This window comes from Aspergillus sydowii (assembly GCF_001890705.1).
Source record: "Aspergillus sydowii CBS 593.65 unplaced genomic scaffold ASPSYscaffold_17, whole genome shotgun sequence".
NCBI lineage: Eukaryota > Fungi > Ascomycota > Eurotiomycetes > Eurotiales > Aspergillaceae > Aspergillus > Aspergillus sydowii.
This window is the reverse complement of record NW_024467875.1, coordinates 111,355-129,860: the sequence shown is the minus strand read 5'-3', so window position 1 is coordinate 129,860 and position 18,506 is coordinate 111,355. Positions and strand designations below refer to the sequence as shown.

Sequence of the window (18,506 nt, the reverse complement as noted above, 5' to 3'; positions counted from 1 at the left end):
GTCTTGCAATGTGCTAGAACCAATTGGTTGTCTGCTTTGCGCTTTCCCTTCTCTCGCTGGCTTGCTGCTATGCTTAAACCTGCAGTGTCTTATACATCTCTTTACTTTAGGTGCGCTGTTATATTATGTATAACCGTTTGTACGAAACCCCAGTCCAATTCTAAGCCCCCTTCGCCGCCAGCAACATCATTCCCAAGCGACCTGTGCGGACCTATCCTTCCAATGCGCCATTGCCCAATTGCACCTCAGCTGTACCAACAATTCTTGTTCAAACAATGCTCTTCTGTTGTAGGTTACTAAACAATGATTTCTAGCTCTGGCCGAGATGGTCACATACTTGCCGGTTTCTTCGCCCTTTATCACCTTCGCTGGACGCTATGTCGATGATGCTTTTGGAGTCGCCGCTGGCTACAATTTTTTCATCTTTGAAGCCGCGATGGTGCCCTTTGAAGTTACTGGTAATCGTCAATCCAGAATTGGCCCAGTATCAAGCTAATATGTACAGCAATCAACCTGGTCATCAACTACTGGACCAGCGCAATCCCTTTACCAGCGCTGATTGTTATCGTACTTGTTCTCTTTGTGTACGCCTCCCACAGCAGGAAATTCCCTTTTCTGATCTAACTAATGTTAGATTTCTGAACGTTTTTGCCGTGCGGTGGTACGGAGAGTCCGAGTTTTGGCTCGCTCTGAGTAAAGTTCTACTCAGCATAGGTCTAATCCTGTTCACGTTCATTACGATGGTGGGCGGAAACCCCATTAAAGACCGCTTCGGATTTCGGTTTTGGAACGAACCCGGCGCGTTTGCAGAATATTACAAAGAAGGCAGCTTGGGAAGATGGATGGGGTTCCTCGCGTGCTTGATCCAAGCCAGTTTCACCATTGCAGGCCCCGACTATATTTCAATGGCTGCTGGTGAATCTATCGATCCCCGGGGCAATCTACCGAAGGCATACAATGGGATGTTTTACCGCCTCACTACTTTTTTCGTCCTGGGAGCGCTCTGCGTCGGCATCCTTGTCCCGTACAATGACAAGACGATGTCCGATGCCTTTGAAAACGATGCACCTGGAGCGGCAGCGTCTCCCTATGTGATTGCGATGGACCGTCTTGGTATTCCTGTGCTACCACATATTGTCAATGCTATGATTCTTTTGGCCGTGTTTAGTGCAGGGAACAGCTACGTTTACTGCGCCAGCAGAACCCTATTTGGCCTTGCTCTTGACGGGAAGGCGCCGCGCATTTTTACTAGGTGCACAAAGGCTGGGGTTCCTGTATACTGCGTGGGCGCTGTTCTTCTGATTGCGTTGATCTCGTTCCTCCAAGTTTCTAACAGCGCGTCGGTAGTATTAGATTGGATCGTCAGTTTGGTAAGTTTTCTTCAATTTTTGAACGCCCAGGGTTTATAATCTGACTTGGCAGGTTACTGCGTCGCAACTCATCAACTTCTCTGTCATCACCTTCACATACACCCGCTTCCGCAAGGCTCTCCTTGCGCAAGGCGTTTCTCGCGATTCCCTTCCCTACAAAAGTTGGGGCCAACCTTACGTTGCGTATGTCGCTCTAGTATCAACAACAGTTATGGCCTTTGTTGGAGGTTATGAGGTTTTCTTGCCTGGGAAGTGGAATGTGCCGACATTTCTCTTCTCCTACACGATGATTGGCGTTTTCCCTGTTCTCTACTTTGGATTCAAGCTACTCCGACGGACGTCGGTTAGGAAAGTTGAAGAGATCGATATCATTACAGGTTTGGATGAAATTGAGGAATATACCAGGAATTACATCCCTGAGCCGGCGAGGTATGTCTCCACTGTTGAAACTTTTTCTACCACGCAGCCTTTAACACCTCGCAGTAACCCTATCTCGAGATTCGGCGACTGGTTGTTCAGTTAGTGTACTACGTACTACTTAGTACTAGTAGAGTACTGCATGACGACCACGCTACAAAATTAGTACCCCAGTTGCGGGTAGTTGCGATAAATGAATAAAAATATACATATATATATATATATATATAAACATCCGTGCAAAGTTCTATCGATATAAACACATAGTGCTTGCTATTAAATCACGGTGATCGTAGCGCATAATATACACAGAACATGACTTCACCACCAAAACCTTTGGTTTCTCTTGTCTATCCCAAGTTCAGCAGCCTCTACCCTTGCCACCACCATGTGTATGTTCCTCGGTCTAGAAAATCCAATCCCTCGTTCTCCTACTCCTGTCCTTTACTCTCGCTCTGCTCCTCGCCTGCCTGGGCCTTCAACTTTGCCATCCTTTCCTTATTCCTCTTCCCCAAAATCCTCAGCGTATTCTTTCTCTCAATCTCCGTCATCTGCGCCCAGTTCGAGATACGCGCCAGCGTGCCGTCCGTATTAACAACTAGCGGACCGAGGTGGTCTAGTTTTACCCCGTCGCCATTTACATCGAGCTGGGGGACATCATTTGAAGCGGTTGACGAGTCAGGGAGGGCAAGGACCGGCTTGGATTTATCTTTGGATGAGGATTCAGGTGAGGGGTTTTGCGGATTGGAGCTTGCTTGGTTGGACATTGTTGAGTAGGTTTTTGCGACGAGAGGGGAGGATGGTTTGTATTGGAACGTGGAATAGAGATTTGCTGCGTGGCAATGCGCGAAGAGTGTGGACGCGGGTGATTTGTTTAGGAGTTGGGTTGAAGAGAGAGCGGTGGGTGTTGGGACTGATGTGGATGCGGATGCGGATGCGGATGTTCGGAGACCTAGCAGGAGGTGGAGGAGAGTTGTTGCGCGGGACATGCGCATGTCTTGGTTCTTTTTGGTTACGTGGTGAGTTGAGCTGTGGTCGAATGGTGGCTTGGAAGTGGTTGAGGTTAAGATAGAGAGGCGTGGTGGTTCTGGAATTTTCTCCGCAGTGTCGGCGTGCGAGCTCGGACGGGTTCTAGAAGTGCGCGGAATAGCTTCACTGTGAACTCACTGGGAAATTGTTTCGGGGCCTTTTGCATAATTGCAGTCATATTATCGACTTGAATTTATATGTACATTAAATAATTGTCTATAATTAGTCTAGGGTGTCCTACTGTTCATCAGTCGGTTTATAGTTAAAGGTATCTGGAGGTTAACGGAACCACCAATTGACCTAACAACAATATCAGCAACAGAGTTTAATGAAACCAGCAAGACACTTACCGAAGCCGTGATAGTCTCCCCCATTCCCTTGATACTATGCCACCACCCTTTTGGGATGAATAATCCATCACCAGCCTCCAGCTCCGCTTCGAACCCTTCATATGCCCGCTCCACCTTCTTGCTTTCCACATCGTCCCAAACGGCCTGCTCGAGTAAAGCTCTTTCGCGCCCCTGCATCATCTCTTCGGCCCGGAATACCGCCGCCTCCCGGCTCCCGCTCCGGCCAAGTTGTCCCCGGACATGAGAGAAAACGACCTGCCCATCCCGGGGAGCTAGCAATCGCACAACCTTCCGCCCAGCAAGCTGGACAAATAGATTAGGGTTTGGGTCTCGATGTAGGGGCGTATACGTCGGCGGGTGTCCAATCCACACATTCGTATCGTACACATCACCCTTACCCGCTTTCGCCACAATTGAAGGCGTCGGGAAATCGTCGCGGAGGACCTGAGGTAGATCAAGCAGTTGGCACTGCGCTAGGTAAAGGCGTGACGAAGACTCGGACTGCGATTCGGCTTCGCGAATCCATTGGAGGAAGAGGCTGAGCGGTGCGTGGAATTTGCGGAAGCTGAGACCTGAGTCGTTCTCTAGCTCATTGCGCCCCGGAGTTCGGAGTTGTGCCTGTGTGAGTTCGAGCGGAACTAGAGCGTCTGCGCTATGTGCTGCGAGGTATTCGGTATTCAACTGCGAGGTGTTCGGCTTGGTCGGTGAGTGGTGGAACCAACGCTCGTAGGCGGGGATGTCGCGAAAGCGTTGACGAGGAAGAAGCGCGGGCTTTTCAGGGAGAAAGAACTCCTCGCGAAATGTATCTATGTTGTCATCTTCGAGAACAGTCAGTGATTTGTATTGGGACCCTGTGAAAGAATAATCCCGCCTAGGATAAGCGAAACGAGGGAAGAGTGCGGAGAGCCATTGGGATTGAACCCGTGGGTTATTGCACATGAACCATTTCTGGGGCTTCATTAGACAATTGGCGACAATTGCGCCCACGAGATGGGTTGTGAAAGAGTTAAAATGGGTTTGTCTGAATCGACGGCAATTCGGTTTTGGTCCTGGGCACGTGCCATCAGACCACCCAAAGCCTCCGCCTCCAACTCGAAGAATTACGGTGTGATAAAAACAGTTGCTAGTGGTTGTAGTTAATATTTTCTGGTGCGGTTCTGCAGGTTCTGGTTCGTTTTTTCAGGAGTATTGCAGCGCCTGTTGACTTGGTGGTGGTGTTTGACAGTGGTACTCCTACATCAACCTTTGAATCTATACCGTTCTCAGTTCCGGCCGCTGTCAACGTGTCAAGCGGCATTTAGGCTTTAGCCCAATGACCATGTCTTAATTTCCATTAGCTCATGGTTTTTCGCCTTGGAAGTCCTGGGGTTGCGGTGGATCTGGGGACGGAACCCCGCGCGCCCGTCGATGAAGGCAAGGAATCCCTCCGCACTCCTCTCTCACCTCCCTCACGCCACTACCGGATCAGACCATCCGAATTCGCGCCCAGCATGGACTCAGAACCTCCTCAGGGCGATTCTATTGCGTCTCAGGCCACACCAGAAGAACAAATCGAGCATGCGGCCGGAGATAGCGCAAAGCGAAAGGCGGAACAGCCGAACGGAACCCAGACGCGATCGAAGCGGAATCGCTACATCTCTATTGCATGGTATGCCGCGCATTCGAGCCCCCATCGCCTCCCCCCTTGCTGCATTGGTTAATCTATTTTAGTAATGAGTGTAAGCGTCGGAAAATCAAATGCAATGGCCAGGTGCCTTGTCAGCGCTGTGGACACCTGAAACTCGAATGTTGGTCGCCGGATGTCTGCTTCTTCCAATCGCTAACCCACCTTTAGGCCGATATGCACCTAACTGCTGTAATAATAACTTCAAGGACTCCGAGTACGTTTTACTAATATAGATCTGCGGTACTCCTGGACTAACAATTCCGCTCTTTTTTCCAGTGAGTTCCGGTCAATGAAAGATCAGATTGCTTCGCTGCAGGATCAAGTTGGCAGTCTTTTTAGCAGCCTCAATGAACTTCGCGTGCAGAAGCCCACTTTCGACACACCATTTGATCAATTTTCTCGTGATGGCTCGCAAGTATTTACCCCGATGCATCCACCGTCGGGGAAGCCTCGTATGAGGCATCCTCGGTTCCATGGCCCTACCAGCTCGGCATTCAACTTTGACGTCGCTCGATCAAGCCTTCAACATATGGGTATTGCGCCGGTCGAGGAAGGTATACAGGATGATTTGACGACGGCACATGCTACGCCAGCAGCATCTCCTCACCTGCCGGCATTAAGTCAACCAATGCATCCGTCAAAGGACCCGATATGGGCAATTAAGAAAGAAGAGGCACTGCGGTTATGCCGGGTATATGAAGAAGAGATTGGAATCATGTATCCGCTGGTCGATATCGACCAGGTCACACACCAGGTCAACTTACTTTATACGTTTATGGAAGCAGCAATGCGCACTGGACTTATGCACCGAGGGCTAGGAGGTGCAGATGGTCTCGAGGATGATAGCACAAACCTCATCAAGCTGATTCTTGCGACTACGCTTATTGTTGAAGGTGGCGGTGAGAGCGAACTTGGTCGACGTTTATATCTAAGCGTTAAACCGGTCATTGAGTCCAAGATTTGGGAAACGTTAGATGTCAAAACTATCCAGCTTCTAGGGTTGATGGTGGGTCCCACACTGGTGCTGGTATGAACCTAGGCTGATCAAATAGGCGACGTACCATTTTCATACAGACGACGATGCATTGGCTTATCGGATTATCGGTGTGGCTGCTCGTATGTGCCTTGAGATGGGTCTGCATAGACGAGACGCGCTGGCCAAATCGTTCCCCGACGAAGCTCAATGGCCTGAAATTGTCAAAATATTCTGGTCAATATATTCCTTGGACAGACGGTGGAGTTTCGGTACGGGACTGCCTTTCGTTATACAAGACGAGGATATCGACCCCAATCTACCTGAGCCAGTAAGATATCCACACCCTCTCCAGTTTTCTTCTTGCCTCCTTGCTTATTGATATTAGGACCCATCTCTACAGTACTTGAGATGCATGATTGTTCATAACCGCATTAGCTCAAAGGTCTGGTACTCTGGTCTGGGCTCAGACGGAGCAACGGACATACGCCGAGACGAGATTGGTTATCTAGACTACCAAGTCTTACAGTGGTACAAGCAAATTCCGGATACTCTCAAATTCTATCCGTCTGAATCTCCGAGACCAGGTGAGACAGCAAATCGAGGCCTTCGAAGATTGCGCATACTTTTGTATCTGCGCATGAACCAACTGCGGATACTTATCTATCGACCTGTCCTCCACTCTTCTACAAGCATTGCAGAAGATAAAGGTCATGCTCAGACCGTAGTTGACGTCGCAAAAGACTCCGTCCGGGTACTCACTCGGCTGAACCAAACATCTGATATTTATCGCACGCAGCAAATTACGTTCAACTATTTCCTCGTTGCTGCCCTTGCCGTGCTGTTTCTGGCTGTGTGTCATGCGCCTACTGAATTTAACCGGCAGGTACGGGATGAGTTCTACTTAGCATTGGACCTTGTCAATGGATTCAGCACCAAATCGTATGTATCAAAGCGCCTATGGAAAACAATAAAAGGTCTTAGGAGAACAGGCGAGAAATTGGGTGTCCTTGCACGCCCTTTTGGCACCGACGCCAACGACCCACACTCGACAGCAGCTGTTGCAATGGCAGGCTTGGCTGGTCATNCAATGGAAGACCTGTCGGTGTATGGCCCTATGAATGGGGTTGGTGAGTTGGGTAATAGCCCCCTGAATGGGGTGCAGATGAGCCACGAACTGACGGCCTTGTTCGAGGCTGTTGGAGGATTCGGCAATTTTATGGCGCCGACGACAACAGATGGACTGAATGGTTTTATCGGTCCCGAGGGAGAATTACAGAATACTGGAGAAGGGCTCTCAGGTGTGTTGGGAGATGAAGGCGAATTTGCACGAGTAATACGGGATTTATTCTGAATTAACCCCTTCATATACTGTCGATCTCCTTTTCTATTGTCTTTGGCAAGATACCCAAGTTACTCTTTTCTTCACACAGTCTCTTCTTTCACTGGATCTGTATCTACTTCAGCGTAAACACAATCAGGCACCAGTCATGCCTAAGGCAAATTTGTGCACGTGACCAACCAGCCTCCTGCTTCTTTGAGTCTTCTATCATCGCGTTTTCAGCTCCTCAAATCGGGAGTCAAGAAATACATGCAAAGAATGCCAAATTGAGGACTTCTGTTCCCTTTGTTCTTTTCATTATATCCCCCGTGTTCGGTGGCCATCAGGTTCAAGGTTGCCCACCGCCCCACGAGGCTAATTCGGAGGTCCGTCAACCTCCGTCGATCGATCGCCTCCCAACCCGCAAAGAAAAATTCACCCCTCTACGCACTCTATCGCGTTCCTTCGCTGGATATCGGGGATTGGAGAAGTCTGGTATTTGTCTTTCTATCTGCAATATCTTGCGATATTGAATATTTATCTGATGACGGATAGTGCGGTTGAAACTTGATCGCGTCAACACACACACATCGCACAACAATCCGCAGTGGTCCCGCACATTGACATGACCCCTCGGCTTATCAGGAGGACATCAATACTCTTCTGAGCACCCCAAACTCGGTCCGCACTCGCTCTCTCCGCCCCTTTCTAGACCTCCGCTTTTTCTCCTCGCATATCTTGAATCTTCCCCGCCTCAGTTAGGGTTGAGGGAGAAGCTGGAGTCCGAGAATCGTGGCAACAGGCTGTTTGTCTCCTGCTCTTCCGCGAACCGTGGCTCGGCTTAATTTGTCCTTTTTTGTTTTCTAATTGCCTTTCAGCACAGTGTCGAGAGAAGCAGGCTCGGCGTTGGCCGACGGCCTAGATAGGCTGGATTTGAGTCAACTGTCTGAATCAACGCCGTCCTCTACCGTCCCGTCCGACTCGTTCGATATGTCGTCGTCCGAAGGCGCCCCGGAGTCATGGATCTCCTCGTATTGCCAGCTTATGGGTCATGAGTTCTTCGCGGAGGTTTCTGAGGATTTTATCGAGGATGACTTCAACCTGACGGGCCTGCAGTCTCAGGTACCTATGTACAAGGAGGCGCTGGAGATGATTTTGGATGTGGAGCCGGAAGAGGATGAAGAAGAGGAGGAAGAGGAGGAAGAGGATGAAGACGAGGATGATTTACTTGGTGATGAAAAGCCGCCTGAGTACCGAAGAGAACGAAGACACGCAAGGGTTGCAAGTGATTTGAGTGTGATCGAGAGCTCCGCAGAGCTGCTCTACGGTTTGATCCACCAACGGTATATCACCTCTCGACCGGGTATCCAGCAAATGCTCGAGAAGTATGAGTTGCAACATTTCGGCGTCTGTCCGCGGGTCTACTGTAATGGGTGCAAGGTGCTCCCCGTTGGACGTTCTGATACGCCTGGCCAGGAGACCGTGAAACTCTTCTGCCCTAGCTGCCAGGACCTGTACACCCCACCAAACAGTCGGTTTCACTCAGTTGATGGCGCCTTTTTCGGAACTACATTCGGCTGCCTGTTCTTCATGACTTTCCCTGACCTGGACATCGGGCCAGCGTTCGACGCAAACCTTACTCTATCACCAACGCGCTCAGCTTCGTTCCCGTCGACGGCCACAACCACAACTACGACCTCAGGTATCAGCAACCAACTCTCATCGGATACGCCTCGTCCCGTGCACCCGATAGAACTCAATGGCACCCGGACAGCCAGCTTCGCGCCCGGTCTAGGAGAAGGCAAGCTGTTCGAATCGCGAATCTACGGTTTCAAAGTTTCAGAACGGTCGAGGTCCGGTCCTCGCATGAAATGGCTGCGGATGAAGCCTACAAACATTCTCGAGCTAGACGAAATGTCCTTTTACGAGTCGCTACAGCGCAGCTACGACGATGATGGCGACGCAGAGATGGGAGGGGATAACGCACAAAATGCGAACTCGACTATCGCACAACGGAAAAAGGCCCCTATGCGGCGGCGGCGATACAACCCGGACCAAATGAACATAAATGGGGTGGTGGGTTGATTCAATCGTGTCTACTTTTCATGTTACTATTCTATGTTATTACTCGATTACCTACGTTATATCAACATACATTTTCTTCCTTTTTCTTTTTTCACTGCAGATTTTCACATGGTTCAATTCAATTACCCCCAAGTCCTGTCTTTCTTCAGTGCTTGCTTGTGCTTTCGACCTGCATCGGGGCGTCCTGTGTCAATGTTTATTGCTTCTGGCGTTTTTGTGGCTGGTCAACCAGACGGTGCACAGACGAAACATAATACACATACATAAATGATATGGAAGTAATTCAGACGATTTTTCCTCGTATCTTATTTCTCTGTTAGAGTATAAGTCACTACGCACTTCGCCGCTTAGGAGGTAGATATTAGTGGCGCCGCGTGTAAACATACCAAGAGAAGCAGTTCAAAGTCCTGGCAATATAAATGATACTAAACCGGGCCTACTACCTACTTACGGTTCCTTTCTTTCCCCCCTCTCTTTTCCTTTCCCAAAGTATCACTCACCGATAGTAAATTGTGGTGCTCATGCGTCAAGATCAAACGCCGCTTTTCAACAGCATCCTCAAATCTGTTTTCCCAGTCCACATACTACGATATATAGATGAGCGACAGGTTTCAGACTCGAACACCCTTTGATGGGCCCTCCTTGTATTCTCTGTTGCCAATAAGTTCTTGACTTTTCGCTATTGATAGATGGCTAGATAGCGAATCACCGATAGCCAACGGCGTATACTCAGATCAAAAGCAAGAAATTCGGAAACCGCAGAAAAATTAACTCAGCGTCAATGCTCTAGTCCGTATTCGGTGAAACTGTATGCCGATATGGATATGGTGTGAGCGGCACAGCGAACCTCAAGAGAGTATCGGCGTCGGGGACTATGGCTTCTCGGGCGAGGAACTGTGGTACCTATCTTCTTGGGGTGATGAACACCAGGTCCCTCACTTGGTCTGGCCTCCTTGACGAGCTTGCCAACCTGGCCGACAAAGCTCTATACTGCAGAGATTGCATATTGCAATTCAGCCCGTCTTAACGCATGGACATGCCCTTGTCTCAAGGAGTCCTTTCGGGCCACGTGCTTGTGCTTATGCTCTCTAGGTTGATGCAGGAACGGTAGGACAATACTCGAAGTACAAACAGCTTTGCGAAGAGATAGATAAGCATATAAATTGAACTCCGAGGGAAGAGTGTCACCAGACTCTCATAGTCTTCGGATACTTTCCATCAGAATATCGTCTTCCTATACGTGCCACATTGATGAGCAACGCGGCTAGACCGATGAAAGAATATTAACACCAATTTGACTGAGTAGACTCAGTAGTATAGTAAACCACTGAATCCAGAGACTGGCATTTGGCGCACATGGATGGTAAATTGTCATACGCACTGCTCAGAATTCCGCTCTGTGCTGCTTTCCATTAGCGTGGTGCATCCCTCCAATACTCTGAGCAAGTATGGCCACAAGCTCGGTCAGTCCTTGACCAATGCTTGCATCTGTCCAGCGGAGCCTTCGAGGATCTTATTAGAGGCCGTGCAACTAGTACATGCTCCAGCCCGAGGTTCAACCTCGGACCACTCCTAGCCTGTCGCGGCCCAAGCGCCGTGTGCACAAGTGGGACTCGAAAGCACCTGGCCATGGAGAGGTCGTTAGTGGTCGTAGACTGCACGGTCGTGGCAGTTCAAAAGGCGCGCCTAGAAAGCAGTGCCCAAGTTCGTTGGCGCAAGATCAAACCCTATTCGCGAAACAATGCGATCAGCAAAGGCCGAATCGCACGTTGATCAGGAGGCTGAGGCTCAATCCTTTGGCGTGTTGTTGTTATTATTAACAGATTATATGTGCCAATTATTGGGCGTTCGTATTGCCATCGGGTTTAGTTGTGGATCTTGGCCTATCAGGCGTGGCAGTTGTTTAAACCATATATAGTAAACAAGTTGTTAGACCGACGGTTTCAGTTGGGAGGATTTGGCCAGTGTCTTCTGCGCCCCATTTTTTCGCAAGATGGCCCGGAGTATAACTGTATAACATGTCTGCCTAGTTCTCAACGATGTTTGAGTTTGGATGCGGGGAGCAAGGCGTTCCAAGGCGTGCAAATCAACGACAAAGGTGGTAAAGTTTGGTGCGCGTCCAGACACAGGGCGCAGTTGGGCCCGCCCAATACGTAGGTGATTCGGATCGTGGTATGGACCGTTGGGCTGTTGATGGACTGACAGCTGGGAGGAACCGGATACGAGACTGGAAAGGGAAGTTGCATGTCTTGGAGGCTCGGGGCAGATCCACTGTTCCAGGAGCCGGCGTCGTAATCTTCAGGCTTCCATCTCCAGATTAATTAATTGGCCTGTGTTATTCTGGTTGCTTGGGAAGCCCCATTCAGTATACGAGCCAGCAAGTCACAGCTCGACCGTCACACCGAGACAAGGCTCGGCGTTTCCCGGCCTTTAGGCCTTAAATCCTTTTTCTGTTTTTGTTTTTCGTTTTCTGAGTCCAAGAACCCGCGGATTCCAATTCCGGTTCTTTGTGCGACGGAAGCAGAGATCCATAAAAAAAAGGAGCAATGAGGGGAAACCGTGTCAGCGGCACAACTCAAACTCCGGTTGATTACAGAGTCCAGGCCCCTTTGAGGCGCTCGTATGATCGTATCCGATTCCGAGTGCATAAATACGGGAATGCAAGTGCACAGTGTGTCCAGCTCCACTGGCACGGGTGGCTTGATAAGCAATAAGCATTCAAACCGGTCTCACCTGTCACTCGGGAAGTCGGGATACTCTTCTCAGCTCAGCACCTAAAATCTCCAGTTAGCGTGATCTGCGTCATTTCATGGGGAGGAACAGGAGCAGGACCAGCTTCGCAATCGCCCGCGGACACCTGCAAGCTCCTCGGTTACTCAATTAGGAATTTAGCAGCGCCAACGCTGCAGCCTCCTTGTCACTTCGTATACTCCGTCACTGGGCTACCTGATTAGGCAGCGTGGACGAGTGCGTCTCAGCCCGCCCAAGAGAGGCGCAGCACCTTGCTCCTCGCAAACATCCCACTTCCACCACTGGATCTCGACAGGAATTGGACCCCAATCCCGCCCCGATCTCCAGCCTCCGCTCCCACTTTGCCGAGTCCCTGTCTCCATTTCAAATCAAAGCGCAGCACATCATCGCTAATCCTTTCTTGTTGTTCCGACTGTCTGGGAGTCTGAAACATGCGAGGCGACAAAGTACTTGCCTGAACCGGGTTAACACTATACGAGGCACCGTCCCCAACGAGTCTAGTGGTTCGCAAGGGGCGCTCTTTTCCTTAGCTAGTTCGGTCGATACCGCTTGTCCAGGCTGCGGTGATTCACAAGGACGTACCACATTATCCGGTGACTCCAGTGAACCCACCCTGCTCCCTGGTCTAGTTGGAACTTAGAACGACGAGTTGGCGGTGATCCAGGCGGATGGTGCCGGATCGCTGCTGCTGCGCTGTGATTGCGAATGCGTCAAATGCGATATATGAGTCAATTAGGCATGACTCCATCTCCACCGTACACTGCGAAGGTACTCCGAACTTCCTCTCTCATCCCCATTGTGGTCGGCGACCTGGTCCTGGTAGACGCCGCACCTATCTCCGGTTGTCTTTGAACAACCTCCGACTCCGATCAGGCAGCCGCCCGCAGCTATCCGAGTTAATTACACAAATTAATGATTCCAAATGCAGCAAATGAAATGCCACCTTCAGTGAACTCCGTTTTGTCCGGTTCAAAGAAACATGGTTGATCAAGTGTCTGCTGGCCTTGTCGTCGGTACGGACACGGAGCTGAGATACAAAGGGTCCGTCCGTTCTTTGGGCCGTGTAAGAAAAGCTAAGGACCAGTTCGTCCACTCTGGAGATCTGGTCCGCACTCCGCGCACTATTTCCGAAGAGCTTGAGATTTGAGACCGTTGTCTTTTCCTCGCCTTCAGCTAGCCTACGACGGACCGAATAAGAGACTGAGCCATGTTAGATCCCATGGATGGTTGCGCGGTGTTTGGGGGCCAAAAACGGGACTGTTATTGGATTGCGCTATGCAGGGTTGTTGGTCCTTGGCTTGGCCCCCATGCCACATACTACTCGGGTCAGTTGTGTTTGAGATTGGAATGGAGATTGATTGATCATTTCATGGTTGATCATCTGAAAGGAGATGGGTAATAGTACTAGAATCCTAAATGTCTAATAATTCGGAGGAGAGCAATTTCCCAAGTCCTCCAGGGTTTCCGGTCTCCAAGGACCGGCAAAATAATAGTAAACGCCGAGTGCCATGCATCTATCCACGTAAAGATACGATATCCCGCCTGTGATTGCACACATCTTGTTGAAGGAAACAATTTCCGGCGACACCAATACAAGTCGTAATTCGTTAGGAACAAAGAAAAAGTAAAAAAATAAAAAAATAAAAAAATAAAAAATAAATGAAAAGTAAACCGAAAAAGGAAACGCAAAATGCAGCTCAAAGTAGAGGAGGGTACGGGTGTACCAAAGAGGTAGCGTCCAACTCCGGCGTCAGAGGACAACCCAGAGAAGGCTCCGCGGGCGTCGATGGAGAGGAGTGGTCATCGCTGTATCCTTGCGACAAAGCTGGCATCTGGCGGGGGAAATTAGCTCCTCTTGCTATGGAACTGCGGGTACGTCGCCCTAATGGAAGGGAGGGTATGTACAGGAATGTTACTATGCTCCTGGTGGTGTTGCGCCGGAGCCAGATCGATTCCCGCCATCGAGGCGTAGCTCATGTTGAACGGGCTGATGATATCGTCGTCGCCGTACGAAGAGTACCTTTTTGCAGATCCGGAACCGTGCATCGCGACAGGAAGGAGAGGAGGTACGGGCGAGGGGTACTCGCCGTGGTAGGCCATGTCGCCGTAGGGCCCGGAAAGAGAGTGATATGCTGGAGGGTGTCCGTATGAGTGCTGCCCGTAGGGGTCGAGCGAGGAGTACGAGAGGAGCGGTGGTGGGGAAGTGGAAAGCTGTCGGGTGCTCTGGTATGAAAACATCGACCCTCGGTCCTCTTGAGTGGAATAGCTATCGTATGTTGACGCACGGTCTGTCGATGCTGGGCTGTGGACATCGGATGTCGACTTGGATGCGCGAGCATGCTTTGCGCGCGACTTGACGGTCACTCTAACTGGCGGTTCCGGCTCTAGAGAGCGCTCTGGGGATTCGGATGCAGAGGCAGCACGTTTTTCGAGGTCCTCCAGACGGCGCTTTAACTTCTTGCCTGTCACACTGTTAGGATAATCCGAACCGTTCATAGTGTAGCAGGACACGTACGATAATTACGCTGGGCAATGCGGTTTTGGATACGACGCCGTTCAGCCAAGTCGGAGATCTTGGTCCAGTCCTCATTAGGGTTGGCATTGGGACTGAAGGCACTGCTCGTGCCGTGGTTTCTTGAACTTGTGGAGTATGAATAACCGTTTGATCGATGCATTTTGAAGTAGCTAAAGCAGAATGATGTAATGTCAGGCTTGGAGTGTGGAAAAGACTATAAGTATGAAAGAGTAGAAGTATGAAAAGCAAGAGGAAGTGGGTTGGCTATATAGTCCAGATAGTACTCCAAGAGTCCAAGGCTGTCAGTTGGATCCACGGGTACAAGCCAAACAGGGCGGCGCATGGCTAGTATTTATCATTACAGTGAAGAGAGCTCTCTTGCTCAGCCCCCGGACTCCGAGTTCCCAGACGGCCGCGCGATTGAGCCGTTGCGGTAGCGGGTCAGTCCGTGCGATTAGCTGGGTGAAGATGGGCTCTGGGCTGTGGGATAATTAATTAATTAAATTCTTTTTTTGGCAAGCATGTCGACCATGTGCTGAGGGGGGGCACCTTTCCCGAAAGGAAATGCAGGGCTGCGTCACTGGCGATTTGAGGCTGTTGCGACTTGCGAGCATCGTGCTGCCAGCCGACTAGCCTACCTACTAGTGTGCTGCTCTTGCGCGGAACCCCGGATGCCCGATATCACCGAGCGCCTTTTTTAACCTCCGCAGGGGGGCCTGGAGGGCCGGAGGCTGCAGTCCAGGCAATCAGATTCAGGGAACCAGGGCTGTGCTGGGAATGTTCCACAGTCCTCGACCGTCCATGTGGTTCCAGCGATTCACTTTCCACTGTCCAGCATTCCGCCGCTTCCATTGAGGGAGTTATGAAGCGCCCAGAGAATTGTGACTCTGAAGTGTGAAGGCGAGCCACGGTCCAAATCGCAGGAGACTCTGCAAGTGTCGCTATCCTCCGTAGTGCAGGAGGGAAGATCGTCACTGCTTCCTTTTTCCAGCCTCTCTTCACTCAACTCTTTGTTGGGTTTTTTGGTTTCCGATTTTGTCCTTTTTTTTTTTTTTTGTTTGGATATCCAGTAAAGAGTGGGCTCGTGGGCTAAAAGGCTGGAAAACGCAGACGAGTACGAGACTGCGGTCCGAATACGCCGGGCAATTTCCAATGCAGGTTGGGGGTTTTTCATTCGCTGGTCAAGAATGGAGGATGAGCGAATCTTCAGTCATGATGAGTGATAAAACCATAATAATCATGGGCTCAAAAAAGCCTCGAGCCGGCGAGGAGAGGGAAGAGTGGCTGGCCCCCTTGATCGCTTCCTTGCACGTTGTGTGGGGGAGGTTGGACAAGAAGCCCGCATGCCGTCGGTCTGTCAGTCTCTCCGTGCCCTTCGGCCCCTTCCAACACTAAACAGTTCTTCTGCCTGCCTGGCTCGAATTCCAACACGCATGCACCAACCAAGTCGGTAATTCTGAGCGAGCGGGTCCATGTCTTGAAAGCTGAAACAAGTGCCCTCTCAGCACAGGCCAAACCTGAGACCACAGAGTGCGTGGCAGTCAGTGGCAGTAGTAACTGGACAGGTTCATGGTTCTGAGTACGGATCACCACGTTACACAGCTGGTCACTGCCATCAGGTCCTCATAATGAGGCTTCTTAGGTTCTTACGGTGATTATTTTAGACAGTAATGTCTTCTGTCTGTTGATCCTTCTCAAGCCACAAGCTGCATCCGTTGCATAATCCAAATTCCTGCTGCACATTTCACCTCTCACCAGGTTTACCATCTCGACCCAGAGTACACATTGCTGGGATGCGCTGCTTGCAACCCTGCCTCAATTATATCCACAGTTTTCCCACTATCTATCTTGGTCAATAATGAATAGAATCGTTGTCGCTCTAAGATACTCCGGGCCTTTCCAAGATTGGGGGCTGGCTGCGCCGAATAGAGCCCGAATAGTACTAGTCCGGGCCTAATGCATCCTCGTCTATCAACGCCTCCTCATCCAAATCAATAATTACACCGAATAATTAATATTCGAAGTCTGGAAAAGAGGAATCCGGTGGACGCTTTCCGACCCTGCAGCATTCTGACCCATCGGGCGAACCACAGCCCGCGAGATCAAGGCTCGTTGGAGCTTGGCCTGTCTCCGCTGAAGTAAACTCATGGTCGGGGCAAAGCCCGGAGTAATTCTTTTTCAATCTCAAACCCATGAACATCTCGATGGGCTGAGTTTGCGTTTCGGTCCATTCTCGCCTCCGCTCACAGAGATTCCGTGGACAATAATGACAAATTGAGGGTGAAGGTGGTGTTGGGATGGCATTTCAGTATCACCCACCTTACATGAAGAATCCGCATCTTGCCCAATCACAGTCAACCATCGATTCTCAAAGTTGGGAGCCAGGCGCCCCAAATGGCCTCTTGCGTCTGAAATGCGGACGCCGAGGGCGAAATGCGCAAAGGAGGAATGGCACAAGTATTCAAACGCACGGTCTCGATTTAGACCACGTTGCACCCCTTGATCTTGGCAACTCGACTAAGGATAAAGATCTCACGCTCCAGAGTGGTGGGTACATACTGAGATCTTAGTTTTCTGGTGCAGCTCGGGGTTTTCTTTTTTTCCTTCTTCTTCAAGTCGGTATTTTCGGGGATCTGAAGACCCCGGCTGTTCCTTAGTTCTATGGGTGGTGAATACTGAGTCACTAATTCCCTGTTGATCTCATGAAACCCATGCAATTAATATCTGGTCGTCAACATCACCACAACGAGGAAGTCAACGGCGCAGTTAATCAGTAGTGGATCATGCGGTATCGGGCCAAAATGGAATTCCGCCTGTGGCCCATGTCCATCCCCTGTCTTCGGGGCCAGAATGCCCTCAGCCCCCAAGAAGCCTCCTTGCTGAGCCGATCTGCAGTGCCATGACATGAAACTCGTGGTGAGGGTGCTTGTGATACATGCCAGTCCGGGCGCGCCTGCTCGTGGACTCGACATTGCTGCTATTAATACGATCAACGTAAAAACTGTATTGGGAACTGGGTTGTCGCCAATAGTTGAGCCAGGAAGGGAGATATTGCTATCTCCGTCGTAACACCGCCATAATTAATCCCTTGCAAGGGAGACCACGCGTTCCAGGCGTTTTTTCAGCTGAGAATCCGCCTATTCCGTGGGAGCCTCAAAAACCTGCAGCTGACCGTTTGATAACGGCACTGAAGGGAATCGCTGAAAGTTGCGCGATATTTGGAGAACTTTCCTCACAACTCGAGATGGGGCTGAACAAGTTGACCCAAAACCCGTCTGGTTTCCTCGGTCCTCGCACTGTCAGGCCAGTCTAACGGACGCTAACGGGGGCCGGCAAGTGCGCTAGTAGGGCTGAAGAAACCAACAGTAGGTTACAAGTGTCATTGGCTGACTCGCAAGCTCCTCACATTTGTCAGTCAGTCACCCACCTCAGAAAACTTCCATCTGCTAATCCGCAAGCAATCAAAATGGCGGCACGGATCTCACGAGCCGGCCAATCGTGGTTCCCCAGGCCATGTTGATCTCGGATTTCATGGGAACCTGGATACCTGATTCTGGACCTGCAATTTGCAATGATTGTGGACGCCTAGCTGAAGTCAAACTCTCTTGGTCTGTGGAGATCCCAGACTTCCCAGTAGCAAACCCCATTTCTTTTTTCCACACCCTGGTTTTGTTTCCATGTAACACAAGCCACTGCCTTACTGGTTGTTGGCTCAGCTAAGTTCACACCGAATCGCGGTCGTACTCCGCGCAGATTCCGCCTCGACGGTGAAACAGACATTCCCTCAGCCAGGGACACCTGGCTGAAGGAATGTAAACGACTCGAAGGAAGAGCCGCGCAACAGGAATTCTCGGATCGGTCGGACAGAATATGTTGACAGCAGACTCGAAGTTTCAGAAAACATTCTAGAAGCAGTAAAACATCATCAGTCAGATTCTAATTTGGGCGGGAAGGGCCGAAACAGAACTCAGTACACTTGCCAGCTGACATGACTTGGCATGGATATGTGAGCTTAAAACGGTCAGCAAG

The 18,506-nt window shown here is 50.3% G+C and overlaps 6 protein-coding genes across 6 annotated transcripts; 3 read left to right on the top strand and 3 right to left on the bottom strand.

Moving 5' to 3' along the window:
* Window positions 1-325: 325 nt before the first annotated feature.
* ASPSYDRAFT_94881 (putative general amino acid permease (Agp2)) lies at window positions 326-1,893 on the top strand (the record flags this gene model as incomplete). The annotated part of the gene is made up of 5 exons (XM_040853037.1): window positions 326-458; window positions 506-584; window positions 635-1,370; window positions 1,423-1,799; window positions 1,854-1,893. 5 exons carry the CDS (start codon window positions 326-328, stop codon window positions 1,891-1,893), a joined length of 1,365 nt encoding a protein of 454 aa, XP_040696852.1.
* ASPSYDRAFT_51149 (uncharacterized protein) lies at window positions 1,873-3,112 on the bottom strand. The gene has a single exon (XM_040848233.1). The coding sequence runs from the start codon at window positions 2,780-2,782 to the stop codon at window positions 2,219-2,221; it is 564 nt and encodes a 187-aa protein (XP_040696851.1). The 5' UTR covers window positions 2,783-3,112; the 3' UTR covers window positions 1,873-2,218.
* Window positions 3,096-4,126, bottom strand: ASPSYDRAFT_94879 (putative JmjC domain protein; the record flags this gene model as incomplete). Its single annotated transcript, XM_040853036.1, has 2 exons — window positions 3,096-3,116; window positions 3,167-4,126. The coding sequence occupies 2 exons, from the start codon at window positions 4,124-4,126 to the stop codon at window positions 3,096-3,098; spliced, it is 981 nt and encodes a 326-aa protein (XP_040696850.1).
* A 190-nt stretch (window positions 4,127-4,316) lies between these two features.
* On the top strand, window positions 4,317-7,364 carry ASPSYDRAFT_537446 (transcription factor domain-containing protein). The gene is made up of 6 exons (XM_040848737.1): window positions 4,317-4,814; window positions 4,877-4,953; window positions 5,001-5,046; window positions 5,109-5,838; window positions 5,885-6,136; window positions 6,194-7,364. Exons 1-6 carry the CDS (start codon window positions 4,507-4,509, stop codon window positions 7,157-7,159), a joined length of 2,379 nt encoding a protein of 792 aa, XP_040696849.1. The 5' UTR covers window positions 4,317-4,506; the 3' UTR covers window positions 7,160-7,364.
* Window positions 7,365-8,116: 752 nt separating this feature from the next.
* Window positions 8,117-9,211, top strand: ASPSYDRAFT_163124 (casein kinase II subunit beta; the record flags this gene model as incomplete). The annotated part of the gene is made up of 1 exon (XM_040843136.1): window positions 8,117-9,211. One exon carries the CDS (start codon window positions 8,117-8,119, stop codon window positions 9,209-9,211), a length of 1,095 nt encoding a protein of 364 aa, XP_040696848.1.
* Window positions 9,212-13,659: 4,448 nt separating this feature from the next.
* ASPSYDRAFT_94877 (bZIP transcription factor) lies at window positions 13,660-14,637 on the bottom strand (the record flags this gene model as incomplete). Its single annotated transcript, XM_040853035.1, has 3 exons — window positions 13,660-13,794; window positions 13,868-14,424; window positions 14,478-14,637. 3 exons carry the CDS (start codon window positions 14,635-14,637, stop codon window positions 13,660-13,662), a joined length of 852 nt encoding a protein of 283 aa, XP_040696847.1.
* Window positions 14,638-18,506: the final 3,869 nt, after the last annotated feature.